Here is a 13,899-nt window from a genome sequence, read left to right on the forward strand (position 1 = left end):
TGAATGCAGAGTAACGACCGAAGTAACGCGTTACTTTTCTACTCGTTACTCAATTACATTTGAAGTCGAGTAATTGGTAATGGTAATCAATTACTTTTTCCACAGAAGTAACGGTAACGGTAATCGATTACTTTTTTCGAGTAACGGGCACAAGTCTGCAGTAGGAGAGGGGCGCGTGGGAGAGAGGTGCGGCAACCGCCCGCCATGTTGGAGGGCCCATTGGCGCCGGCTGCTCCCATAGGAAACAATGGGAAGCGATTTGATTTGGAGTATTTATTGCGCTTTAAACGCTCCTCATTGCTGATTAGCACGTATCTTTCTTAGGAATCAGTGTGCTGATGTATTCCAAACGTGCTTCAGCCGTGTTCCTGTAGTTTTTAATGGTAATTGCCTTCTTTTTCTTCTCCGCTGCCTGTATTCCGAATAGGGGGCCGTAAGTGTTGTGCACAGGGAGCATACGCGTGAAGGTGAATTCGGTTAATGTCAACCTATAAAATTCATTATTTTTGCTCAGAAAGGTTTCACACTGTTTGTTATTGTGAGGTACTTACGTTTTTATATTTTTTGTTGTTTTCGTTTCTGTTCGGTTTCTCGCGTTATTCGCGGTTCTCGTTCGTTATTGTGTGGTTTGGCGTTGTATGGTTCTCGTTTGACTTTTTCCGTTATCGTATTATGTTCTACGAGTGTCTCTGTGTGTATTGCAGAACACACAACCTCGATCCTTATTCTGAAGGGGATCATTATTTTATTCACCACATCCCCATCAGCAATGGGGTAGAGTATGGACCCTGGCTATGACACTCCCCATTCCTCATCGTTGTTGTCATGAGTGCTTTGCAGTTGTTCAGCTGTCAGCGTATTTCATTACAGAAATTCGAAGCGCTGTGCACGAAGAGCATGCGCATGCATGACTTATCACACACGCTGTAGGAGCGACTGCATATACGAGGTTAACACAGCAGTTTATTTACTGCCACCGTACCTCACAATTCAGCCCATAGGCGGCTTGCACACACGCAAGTTCAGACTCGCCCGCGTATCTGGCGCGCCGCCAATACACCTCAATATACCTCACAGATTAAAATACCTCAAATACCTACCTCACAGATTAAAAGAACAGTGGAACAAATTGGCATATTGGCGTAGGTTCTGCATCCGGTTCTTCGGCACAGCTGAGCGACTGTGAGGGGAACCTCCAAGCACAAGCGCATTGTTTATAGAAAATACATGGTCTTGAGATTTATAGAAGCAGCCACACATACCTTCTTAGTACGTAATGGCACCAGCGAAGTAGCAATGCAAACAAGTCCGAGTTGTCAGATGCATGCGATACGATTAAACAGATTTTTCCTCAAAATAAAGAGCTTACCTGTGAAAAATTATCCCTCTTTCTCTGTCCGTGTGAAGTGTACTCAAAGCTGCAACAAACTGGCATGGCATGCCTTTTAGTTTAAAGTAAACTTTAAAAAATACGGGCAGCACAACGAGCAGAATCAGACGAAGAAATAATAATAATAATAATTGGAGGTTTAGGAAGAAAAAATCGAAACATCAAGGTTAAACGCTTCAACTCCGAGGAAGTAAAGAAACATTGAAAATAAAGAACGGTAAAGGAGCAAGAAATACGTGGCTCGGAACCCCACTACAGTCATGAAGCACACTATGCTACGAATCACCATGCACTGTTTTTTTTTTGCTTCTTTTTTTTTTTTTTTGAATTCGGTCGGGTCACCGCGCAATGGAATTCACAAAAAAGTTCAGTGACAACGATACGAAACGAAAACGGAGCGCCCGTCGTGACGTCGTTAGCCTGTTCCTCTTCAGTTACCTTCAGGAAAATCGAGACGGTTTCAGGGAATCCCAGTGCTCGTTGCGCACGCATTGCATCCTGGGGGATTACTGTCATAAGCAAGGGAGCTAGACCAGTCCTTGACGTTACGTTCTCGCTGACCTTGACACCTCGTGGACCATCGAAAGAGATAAGAGAAGCCGAAACAGTTGGGAGACCTGGGAGACCTTCTCCTCATTTGTTATGAGCAAGTTCCCGTAGTTCAAAGCGGCTCTAAGTTCTCTGGGGTTTTCGAAAATCGTCTATTCGGCTCTTCGCTGCCAGTCACTTGATCCGCAAACAACCTCGTCAAAAGGGAGATTATGCAGGCAAGCTGGTATGAACTCATGGTTGGTGAAGTATGTACTTGACAGAAACGTGGGATTTAAAACTTTGCTGTCAGTGGCTGCCGTACTAGCTTTCGCTTGTTTCACTTTTGTTTGAAACCGAAACTTTAATGCTCTCGTCGTCATATCTGACCCAGCGCCATTGGCATCGCCTCAGACTCTGTACTGTACCAGAGAGATTTGATGTTGCGTCTTTCTGAGGCTGGAACAACATAGAAAGGACAGTAATAGTAACCCATAGTCATAGCCTCCTATATACTTCAATGCCTGCCCAGTTGAGGCGGAACGTCCGTTCAGCGCACTATGCGGCGTCGGCGCCACATGCCGGTTGTGATAATCATATCGCTGCGCTTGCTGGCTCGTGATGTTTGACTTGATACCTCAAGATAAACAAAGAGCATAGAAATTTCCCAGTTTATATCTATCGTGACAGGCTTGCAAGCAGATGAGGGTAGAGGTTGACACCAGACAGGCAGAACACGCTGGCAGGCAGACGACGCTGCAGTCACACGCGAAACCGAAGCATCACGTGCCAGAAAACGGAGTGATATGATCATCACAGGTCCCCCAAGGTCGCCATTTTCCCATGTATTTGTTCCTATCCCGATGCGTGCAATGCCGGAGGCCGCCCTTATACCCCATTGTTACCAGACGTTGGCTTGCGTTTGATTGTAGCGCGCTAAAGATCCAGTTGAAGCACAATCCAAGCCAGGCCAAGTCACCGAACGAGAAATGGACGACTGCGCCTGCGGCGCCTGGTACAACAGGTACGTTATGTGACGCACGCAGCCGTGCACTAGATCCTTCCGATCGCTCAATACGTTTAAAAACGGGACCAAAAAGTGAAACACGACACAGAAAGTTGTTATACGCGTTTTATTTGGACATATAAAGACTAGATTCATTCGCAGAAACAACAAAAACATTTTGCCGCTAAACTTAGCGCGCTGAAGTGATCCGGAACGGCAACAGTGGGGTATGTAGTGGAGGCCTTCTTCGTTGCACGCTTTTCCGAGGTGAGTTTGGGGGATCTGGATCATCATACCCATACCCCGTGTATGTGGCGCCACTAGAGTGGACGGCCGGTTCGCATGGGTTCCGCTTCGACTGGGCAGGCATCCAAGCATTGAAGCATAGCCTCCTATATAGGAGGCTATAGGAGGCTATTACTATATAGGAGGCTTTGATTGAAGTCACGACCTACTACTATACTAGAGACCTGGCCATCCGCAAAGCTCCCAGCACCGGGGTAGTAGTTCTGACAATCGCAGCTTGGCTATGGGATTTGGCGCTAGCTCGCACTATTCGTTACCACGTGACTTACCGAAACCGCGGCAATACATGGTAGGCTGTGTTGACGACGACGAAGCAATAAGTGTAGCGCGCGCTTAGCAACAGCCTTTGTAGCACCAACGCCTCCGGAGGCGTTGGTAGCACGAAAGACGGTGGCAAGAGTGACAGTGTCATTCCTCTCCCTAATAATGCTATGTGGCGCTTGCAGTGGCCACTACCGTAACTATCCCATGACCCGGCTCTCCTATAGGCGATCGCCAGTTGTCCAGGTCTCTAGTATAGAGTAGGTCGTGATTGAAGTGTATAGGGAGACTCTTTGCGACTGTAGTTCGAGTCACACAGGCTCCGCCTCATGGCGTGCGTCATATGTCACGTGAGGAGGGACAGAGAGAGCAAAAGAGAGGCGGGAAGAGCAAAGGCGGGGAGGTAATATTGGTATGTGCACGGCGGCAGAACTGTTTGCAAATAGGGCAATTTATGCGATTTTTTGGGAGTTCTAACTTCAAAGAAGGTATTAAGAGCGGTTATATGTACGTAGCCCGTCAGACTGAGAACACGATAAACATTCCTTAAAATGTTCCGTTGAAACAGTCAGCACTCTAGCACATCATGAAATATTATTTACGCTGTTGCCTGTGTACTGCTGTCCGAGGCGTGTTACCCCATTACGGCTTCTCCAATTCAGCTTTATGTATTCGATGCACGGCGATTTTCACATTTATCTTACTTCACAAAACAGTATGCATCATGGCTATGTGTAACTTTTGTACGTGTAACGTGTTTACTCTCATATTAGCCTCTGTGAAGTAGGGTAGGGTCCTGAGGCTACCAGGGGTAAACATCGCACATCATCATAACTTCTCTATAATTTATTATTGTTGTTGTACGTGCTTCCGAATTTCGAGATATAGATATTAACAAGAACAGATACAGAGTCACAGTACAATAATCCCATGTAAATTGCTCTCAGTCTATTCTTTTGCTCTTTTATTTTATTTGATGTTTCCAGCGATTTGAGCACACATTTCATTCACACATCATAGAGACAACTGCTTGCTCACACCTGTCGCACTTAGTCTAAATTGTGTTACACTGCAGTTGTCCGGGTGTAAAGGTGACGTGACAGAAGACGAAAATTCAGGGAGTTCAGAACAGTCCTCTTGCGATTTGTAGTTGTTGATTGCAAAATTTTCCGAAGTTCAGCAGCAGGCACTTGTGTTGCCGTTCGGCAAACACTGATCCTCATCTTGCGTTTCCTCCTCTTTTTTATTTGGTCTAATAACTATATCCCCCCACCCATCTTGCCCGCGAAGACTAGTGAACGAGTTACTCTTCTTCTTGCAATCTGGAATGATATGCTTGGTTTAATAAACGAACAAAAGCTTTCCTTGCCGTATGAATTATTTTGAGTGACAAATACCCAGCGCTGTCACCGGTCGGCTTTCCTATTTTGCCCGGGGAAGCGGTGAAACTTCAGACACTTCCCCGTTTCGCTCGAGAGGAAGAACCACCTGCATGCACTCAGTGTAGCGAACCTCTGTCGGTTTTACAGAAACTCATCTCATGTCCATCCAGCAAGGCTATGCAGTAGTGCGCGTAAAACACATTTACCTTATAAAACTACGAGCACATGTCCACATTCCACATATCTCCGCAGCTAGAAGAATCCCTGCGCGCGGGCAGAAGCGACCTTCTCACGTGACATATGACGTTCGCCGAGAGGCGGAGCCCGTGTGACTCGAACTCACGACCATCTCTATAATACACGACCATCTCACTCGCACCAGAGCTCTGACTCGCACCAGAGCCGTATATTAAAAGGGAGTCTGGCCATTAATGGGTCATGCCTATACCTGAAGCTCCACCCACTTTTTCAGCTTTCCGACCAATGAAGTCTTGAAATATGGGGCGCTATCAATCAGCCCATCCTCACTATTTGCCCCCTTATCCAACATGGGCAGCGCCATTTTGGGTGGCAAGTGGATTGGATAGGATTGAAATGGATACCTCTCGCAATCTGCAAAAGTAGTGGATTGTTGGTGCAGATTTGATGAGCGCCACCTAGGGAGCGTAAGGCACGTCGGGAATTGTCGTCTGCTTCCGTCGTTGTACCGCTGCCGGCAGAACCAGCTGCTGGGACACATTCTGTTGTCGGTATGATTTTTAAACAAATCTCCATGAATAGTTGGAATATAAGAGGCAAGAATGTTTATATCCATGAAATCCAGCAATTAAATATAAGATTGTACAGCACAGCACCGTTTTTGTTATGATTTCGTTGTGGTCGCCGTGTTCACTAGGCCTAACACCGGCGACAAAACGTATTATTTTCAGTTAGATATCGATGGATGAGCATAAGTTGAAACTGATTTCCGAGAAACTTATATTAGGATGTACATTTGCAGCGTAAAATCAGGTTAGTCTGTGAAATTTTTTTGTCACGAAATCCCCGCTTCACTGCATTTGTCTTCGTCGCCATTTTGGGTGGCAGTATGGTGTCATGGCGACCCCCTTGGTAAAAAGCAAACCAATCAGAGGAACGAAATTGTGATTGACAGGTCGAGCCTCTTTTTGTGACTCCTCCCAATGGCCAGACTCCCTTTTAATATACGGCTCTGACTCGCACCTAGCCCCAGCGCCACTGATGTAGTTTCGCCAAGCGGCCGCCGCGCGTTTGTGGCGCTGAATACGGGACCCTCTAGAGTCACTGTACCGGGGGAACTTCACCCGGGTACAGTGACTCTAGACCCTCGGCAGGCGACGCATGCTATGCGGATACCGTTGCTGCCGTCATTCGTGTTTGGTTTTTGCTATTTTTTCACGCGGTGGACAGTGTTTGTCTCCAGTGCATGGTTTGTGCATGGTGCAGACGTGATGGTGTACTGCACTGTCCCGCTTTGCAAGCCGAAGAAAGCAGTGTCGAACACAAGTATTTCATTCCACGAGTTCCGCTCAAATGCTGGCTTACTGGAGAAGTGGCTCGAAATACAGGGTTCGCCAAGATAAACTTCGGGGTTTGTAACGAAGATAGAACAAATAAGAACAGTGTCGGAAAGCTAAAGTTGACGTTAGAGGACGTATTATGTCCCCAAATTTTATGTCCATAATGCCACCTAGTCTGTCACTCTGCGGATAAATCGTGAAAATTAAAAAAACGCCGCTGCCTAATCGGCTATACCTGTGTTCCAGCTACTTTCCTCAGATAGCGACACGGTCGAATGCGGCGTCGCGGAGAACTATTCTGCATTCAGTTCCACATGTTCGATGTCGTCTGCAACGTCGCGCTCGACCGCTTCGCCATCCGACGGAAAGGAGCTGAAACACAAACTGTGGTTTGTGTGCAAGCGGCGCGTGTAGGAAAGTTGTGAATTTTATGTAATTTTGTTTTCAGATGAGGCGAGGACGGCGGAGTTATTCGCAGTCAGGCATGGACAGCAACACTTCTTGCTGTCTATGCACCTGAAATAAATTCTGTGATCTGTACTTTTTCAACAAAACAGGATTCCATATGGTTGGCGAGTCCCACTTATCTTCAAGTAAAGCTGCAGTACTGTCTACTGGTATACCAAATTAAATATTCTTCTGAAGACCATCCCCATGTGGTCTCAAATTAGCCACATGGGAGGCCGTCGGCAGAATGTTTAAATGCTATTTCCTTTCAGACTCCTCTTTCCTTACGAAGGAGAACCTTTCACTCAATTTCAAATAATATCCACCCTTTCGCACTTCCTTTCACGAGCACGAAAGAGCTGCCTATGGATAGATGGGCAATCATTTCTTGCAACTTTCGCTTTTGAATTGTCAACGCCCTATCGGTATTCTTGTTCTCTATACCTGACAGCTTAATATGAGCTTCAGCTGGGTCACTGTGATGTTTGTGTTGCCATATTTGGCAGCATACATGGGAGGCATAATGTTAATAGGTCAACGTTAACGTTTTCACATAAAGGCATAGCAAAATCTGATCAGCAATTCTCTCTCTCCTCTTCCTTTTCTGCAACACATGTATAAAGCAGCACTGGGGATTTCTTCAAATCGTCTATTCGATTTTCCATTTTGGAGCATATTAGTAAACTTTAAAATATTTTTAGTTCAGTCTTCTAGGAAATGGTTCTATGCTTCAATTCAGGTGCCCTGCTGCGAGCACAGAGATTTCCTTTTGCTAAGAAGGCTAGAGTTCAAGACTATCACTAGCTAAACAAGGTGACCTTCTGACAAAAGTAGCTTTTTGAGTTCCTAAGGAAAGGAACAAAAGCAGCGGAAGGTAAGTCGTACTCAAAATTTATCTTTTAGAGCCATTAAGGAAAATTGAAAAGTGACCATTGTGTCACGTGAACATTGGGTGAATAGTGAGTGTTGTTTGGTTAAGAAACGCAACACTTGAGGGGTCTTCAACTTAATGAATATTTTATTCTTCAAAAATGAAGCTGGCGACCCAAGTGTAACCACTAACAAAAATCCGGGAGTCGGAGTATTCTCGGCAGCTTTGTTACCTTTTGTTCGTTTTGTCCTTTGAAAGTGATGCATGGTCATGATAGATGTGCCAAAAACCATGTGTTTCAACTTTTGCATGTGAGCAGCCTCTAGGTGATGCAATGCAGCACACCATCCTGTGCACTTTACAGTGAGTAGAAGTATAAATAAATTAATGCTAAGCGATGACACTGTTTGACAGTACAGTAGCATAGGCTCCTCAGTCAATGGCACAGAGGTTGTAAAAAAAAAAAACCATTAGGAATACCGTACAGGACTTTCCGTGTGAGAACACAATTTGAGTATGACAAACGTACGTGAATAGACAAAATATAGAAACACTGTTAAGTCCACGAAGTGGGCAGTGAGAATAGAGTTCAAATGGTTAGGAGCGTCTGGTTTTACTGACGAGCTTTTGTGCAGAGTTCGCATGTCAATAGAACCAGATACTCAATCGTTTTAGCTCTCTTCTGACTGTGGCAAACATACACGACTTAACAGTGGACATAAACCTCAGAAGTTCTGTCGTATTATCTCATAAACCGAATGAAGCTTGATGGCACCAACATGATGTAAGACAACAGGGATCATGCAAATATATGAGTCATGGAAGGCAAAGGATTTGTAGTGTTTCTGAACGCCTGTGCACAGTGGCAGATTCAGACCCTCGTTTGGGGGGGGGGGGGGGGGGGGGTGATTTATTTGTCGAAGCGTGTAACCGGGGAGGGTAGAGGGGGAAAGCTAATGTCTAACATAGCGATCGCCTAACCCCCCTTTGAACCGCCATTGCCTGTGCATGTACGCTTTGTACAACAACTTTCAGCATTGTGTTTCCATCTTTGTATATCTTCCTAAGAAGATAATGCAAACATGTTTTACACTGCTCTGGTATTGTCGAGCACTCAAAAATATAGATTTATTTGCACGGAAACAACATAGCGTATCCCTTGTACAGGCTTATTGCTCAATTGCACAGTCTTTGGAAGCATCTCAGACATGTATTACAGGTAAATCAGCAGGTTATGTGAATGTTTATATTGTTTATGACAATATGTCGGTGTACTCTTTATTGGAATGTTACGTTTGTGTGCCTTCGCTAGATGAAACATAGGGGATGCTGACTATTCGGTAGTGAAATTTTGTAAGGCTCAGGTCCGACTCTTATCGAAGTATTTTGCTACGGACAGCCAAGTTGGGCATAAAGAGGGGAGGACACCTGTGGGACGTTCTAGTCTGGTGATTTCAATGAGGTAGACCTTAAAGTCACACTTTTCTTTTGTCATTGGGTTTCTGTGCCAGCAATAGTGCTAAAATGAACTATTTACAATGTCCAAGAAAATGCTTGGATTTAAGTGCTAGGTAAACAGCATAGAAACAAACGTGGCAGCGCTGATGTCTGAGAAAGGCATGTGGAGATGCCAATAAAATATCACAATATGTACAAGTACTAGGCCAAAAGTGGCCTTGAATGTAGATTCCCATTACCCTGGCAGGACATGTAAAATTTGAGAAGCTGTATAATGTACAGAATTGGAATTGGTGGACATGGCAATGGAATTGTGTAAATCAACATATATACAAATGTCTGCAAGAGTATATATACAAAAGGAGTTTACTTTGCAGTGACTAAAGTTTTTTCAACAAATATCAACAATATCTCACTTATAGTCTAACTTCAGCCGTCTTGGAAGTTCTTGGATGTGGCAAAATTTGTTCAGAAGAGCATTGCTGTGTTCCGTGTTAGTCACACTAATTTACAAATCATTTTACAACAGACCCCACAAAACTTGCATCTTGCATTCATCCATACATGCAACAGTTAGGTTCAAAGTTCAAACATATCAGGTTCTCTGAGAATGAACTTCAGTGAATGTCCACAGCATTTTCATATAATGCTAAATTAAGCCAATAAGTTTAGTAAACGTGAGTTTTAGCTAGCAGAGGCAGCTATTCATTTTGAATGCAAACAATCCCCTTTCATCCTTTCATGGTTTACAAACTGTGCTGTCCTTGCCACTTCTAAGTCATTCAATGACTTGGCCCTGATAAGCAACTGACTGGTGGGCCACTAGAGAAGCAGTATTAGACTCACTGAAAGCAGCCGGGTTCGGGCACGGTAGAATGTGTCGCGTACGTGAGTGCAGACACAAGAAAAAGACAAAAAAGAAAATGGTGTGTACGTACTACTGTGTAACTGTGCAAAATAAACCCCGAATGGGTGCAAAGCGATTCTGCAGAAATGACAGATAAACAATCTATGCTTTCTTGGCACCCTGTTTTTTCTCGTTTATTTCCTTATTTGTTATTAGTATTATTATTACTTTTGTGTGTGTGTCTGCTCTTACGCATGTGATAAGTAACACCATGCTAGCATCCAGCCCCCCTCAAGTTCAATGTTATTTCCCTGGTGGCAGGTTAGTTGGGTGCTTACCTGAGCCAGGTCACAGAAATGGTAAACTGCTTAGAAGTGGCAAGGGCAGAACCTTGCCATCCCAGCCTGAGTTCTTCCTCAAGACATAAACCTTGTTATTTTAAGAATGCAACCCACGTTCAACCACTAATGCGATATGATCACATGTATAGAGTACATCTCAATTTGTATACTTTCACTCGTTGCACATGTCCTGAATGCATTTGTAAGCCCCTACAACACAGACCCACCTACGCACACTCTGCAAAGTCATACGCACCACAGTATCTATGTACACAACTAGATCCGGAGTTCATTTCCAGAGCATGGTGAGGAATTGTGTATGGAGGAACGCTGCGAGGAACGTGCAGCTGCTATAGATGACTGCACAGAGTTTGTTGCATACAAAGGCACTAATGGTGACACAGAAGGTGACTTGGTCGCAAGTGGTGACAAGGAAGGTGAGAAACTGGGACACATGGCCGATGCGTAACCTTCAACCCCGATGGGTGATCGAGGAAGAAGCACGGGCTGACTAGCAAGTCCTGTGTTGAGCGCCACTGGAGCGACACTACATGGTGCCACCGCATTTGTTATAAGCGGTGGCGGAGGAAATTTTCGACCTTGCACTGTCCTCGTAGACCCCGTAGTACCTGTATCATCTTTGAGACGCGCAATCTCTGCAAAGACGTGCGCTAACGGCTGGTACTGTGGCCCCCAGTCCAAGAGGTAATCCCAATTGTAGGAACCAGTAAGCTCTTCTTCACTGTGCACTATGGAACTAAGTGAACCTGTCATGGAAGGTTCAGCCCCATCAAAGCCGAAGGTCTGCTCTGTAACAGAGTCCTGCGTAGACCCTACATCATTTAGTTTGGTGTAAATTAAACTGGAGACATCATCCCCCGCTTCATCATCTTCGACGTCGTAAACATTTTCTGTGGACGTTTTATGTGACGTCCATGATTCATCACCTGTGCTGATGCCGAGACGGGCAAGGTACTCTTGAGTATTGTGGATGGAGACGTCAGACACGTTATCGTCTTCATCGAGTCTCTTCTGTAGGCCTTCATTAATCATCCTAATTTCTTCATCCTCTACATCATCTCCATCTTCAGCAGAACCCCGTCCACTTGAGGCTGAATGAGACTGTTCAGATGCTTCAGATGTTGTTCCTCCTCCATTTAGGTGTGGAGTATCGTCTGGGGTGTCATAATGCGAGATTTCATTATAGTGTGGAGGAAACTGCGGCATACCAGAACCTCCAGGTGGTTGAGCAGTGGTATGGCGGATGTCGACAGTGTCAAATGTTGAATCAAAGCCGCCATCCACAGCAGGCTTGCCACCCCGCTTGTGACGCAGCCTTAGAAGCACAATTAATGTTAACAAAACGGCGGCTACGATAGCCAGCACGACAACAAGTCCCACACCCCAAGCTGGTAGCGTTCCGACAGGCTGTTCTTCGGCAACACGACTTGCATTAAGGGAAAAGTCCAATCCGACCTGCACAACGACAGTTGCGGTCAATGACCCTGGTCTTCCTGTGCCAGCTACCACTTCTAAGTTGGTGTCTTGTCTGGAAGGTGCTGTTCTCAGTGTGATAACTCCTGTGGTGGCATTCATCTTGAAGTATGGATTATTGCCTCGGAGATGGTAGAGGACTTTGCCATCCGGTCCTTGATCAAGGTCTGTGGCATGTACTTGTCCAACTGTGTAGCCAAGTGACGCATCACCAGGAATCGAGAATCGGTAGGCTTTCTGTCGAAACGATGGTGGATATTCATCCCTGCTCTCAATGTCGACCTGTACTTGTACTGTGGCATACTTTCCTCCAGCATCCGTAGCAAGTACAGTAAAGTAGTATCGGTTCTTTGATTCATAGTCAAATACAGCTTCAGTGGTTACAACTCCAGAGCTGGGGTCAATGCGAAATTTGTCACGACCTTCACCTTCAGCGAGAGTGTAGTTAAGTCTTCCGTATTGGCCACGATCAGCATCCATAGCACGAGCAGTAAATACTACAGTACCGACTGGTGAGCTTTCCTCGACAAACTCCGTGTACATTGCCAAAGGAAAAAGAGGATTGTTGTCATTCTCATCCCTGACTCGAATGATGATGCTAACCAGTGCTGATAATGGACGACGTTGATCCCCGTCGGTGGCCCTTACGACAAGTTTGTACTCTTGAATAGTATCATAATCTAATGATCCTGTCACGGTCACGAGTCCTGTCTGTGAATCGACAGCAAACACTTTTTCGTCATTGCCGGAAGTGATGTCATAGGTGACACGAGCGTGCTGCCCCTCATCCTTGTCAGTGGCTGCAACCTGAATCACGCGTGTACCCACTGTGGCCATTTCAGAAACGGAGGCTTCATACAATGTTTGATTGAAAACAGGGGCATGGTCGTTGACATCCTGAATGACTACCACAACTTGTGCTGTTGCATTCATGGAAGGTGTACCTCGGTCCATGGCAGCAACACGCAGTGTATACTGTGCCAGTAGTTCTCTGTCAAGTGAGCGGACAAGGACTATCTCTCCAGTAGAACCGCTAATGACGAAGGTGTTGCCCTCATTGCCATCCACAATGCAGTAGTTGATATTATGGTTGTCACGGGAAACGTCCATGTCTGTTGCCGAGACACGCAGTATAGTCGAACCAGGGGAGGCATCTTCCAGCACCCATGATCTAAGAAGTGCGAGAACATCAGTGTTAGTATTGAATTCGACAGACCGAAATGATGAATCATGTTGAAAACCAGAGGCACGCACACAGAAAGACAGACATACACAAATCCTCAGCAGGAATCCAGGAATATTATGCCTATGCCTCTGGTTTTCAGCATTATAAACCAGCTTGCCTACACCCTGTCTCTTCTCTCTACAGACCCAACAAAGACACTCAGCAATGGTAAAAGATTATAACTGTAACTGTGCAGTTCCAATCACATATGAGTGCAATGCTGACGTCTTGAAACTTTTTTGAAACAAGTTCCACCTGCTTTTCAACACAGTCAATGTCTATGGTAACCTATCTATCCAATCATTACGTGGTCTATAATGACTGGTGTTCCAACTGGTCCATTTTCTGCATTCCTCGAAAGTTATGCCAACAAAGCACTTCTTTACTGTTCAGTCTCACATTTTTCACATCCTTCGTTAGCCAGCAGATTCCTTGGGCTGGGCCCAACAATAACTCAACGCAGTATCCCAACATACCCAGTTCAAGTATCCCAACATGTCAAGCACTTGTCAACATGTGCTCAGCATGGAAGATCAAACGCCACACTCAGTCCCACTTTTGATATGTTTTTAGTTAATGAAAGTTGCCATTCGATAGAGATTGTGGCATTGTTGTAGCAGTGGCATCATTGTGGCAGTTCAGAACATCGTAGCTCTAGAGGGACAGCGATTAAGTGATAGCACTAGACTTGTGTGTTACACCCCTTTTCATGCCCTGCCCATAACAGAACATTTTATTGTCTATGATATGATACTATTATGAAAAAAAAAAATGGCACTCCATGATGGATTATTTGATTACAATG

General features: G+C 45.1%; 1 protein-coding gene across 1 annotated transcript in view; it reads right to left on the reverse strand.

Moving 5' to 3' along the window:
* Positions 1–8,626: 8,626 nt before the first annotated feature.
* Positions 8,627–13,899, reverse strand: part of LOC135394459 (protein dachsous-like) — a 208,683-nt gene continuing 203,410 nt past the window's right edge. The window contains exon 25 of the mRNA XM_064625196.1: positions 8,627–13,040. Within this exon, the coding sequence (XP_064481266.1) occupies positions 10,652–13,040 (2,389 nt within the window). The 3' untranslated portion in view covers positions 8,627–10,651. The remainder of the gene's footprint in view (positions 13,041–13,899) is intronic.

Source organism: Ornithodoros turicata, chromosome 5, assembly GCF_037126465.1.
Source record: "Ornithodoros turicata isolate Travis chromosome 5, ASM3712646v1, whole genome shotgun sequence".
Taxonomy (NCBI): Eukaryota; Metazoa; Arthropoda; class Arachnida; order Ixodida; family Argasidae; genus Ornithodoros; species Ornithodoros turicata.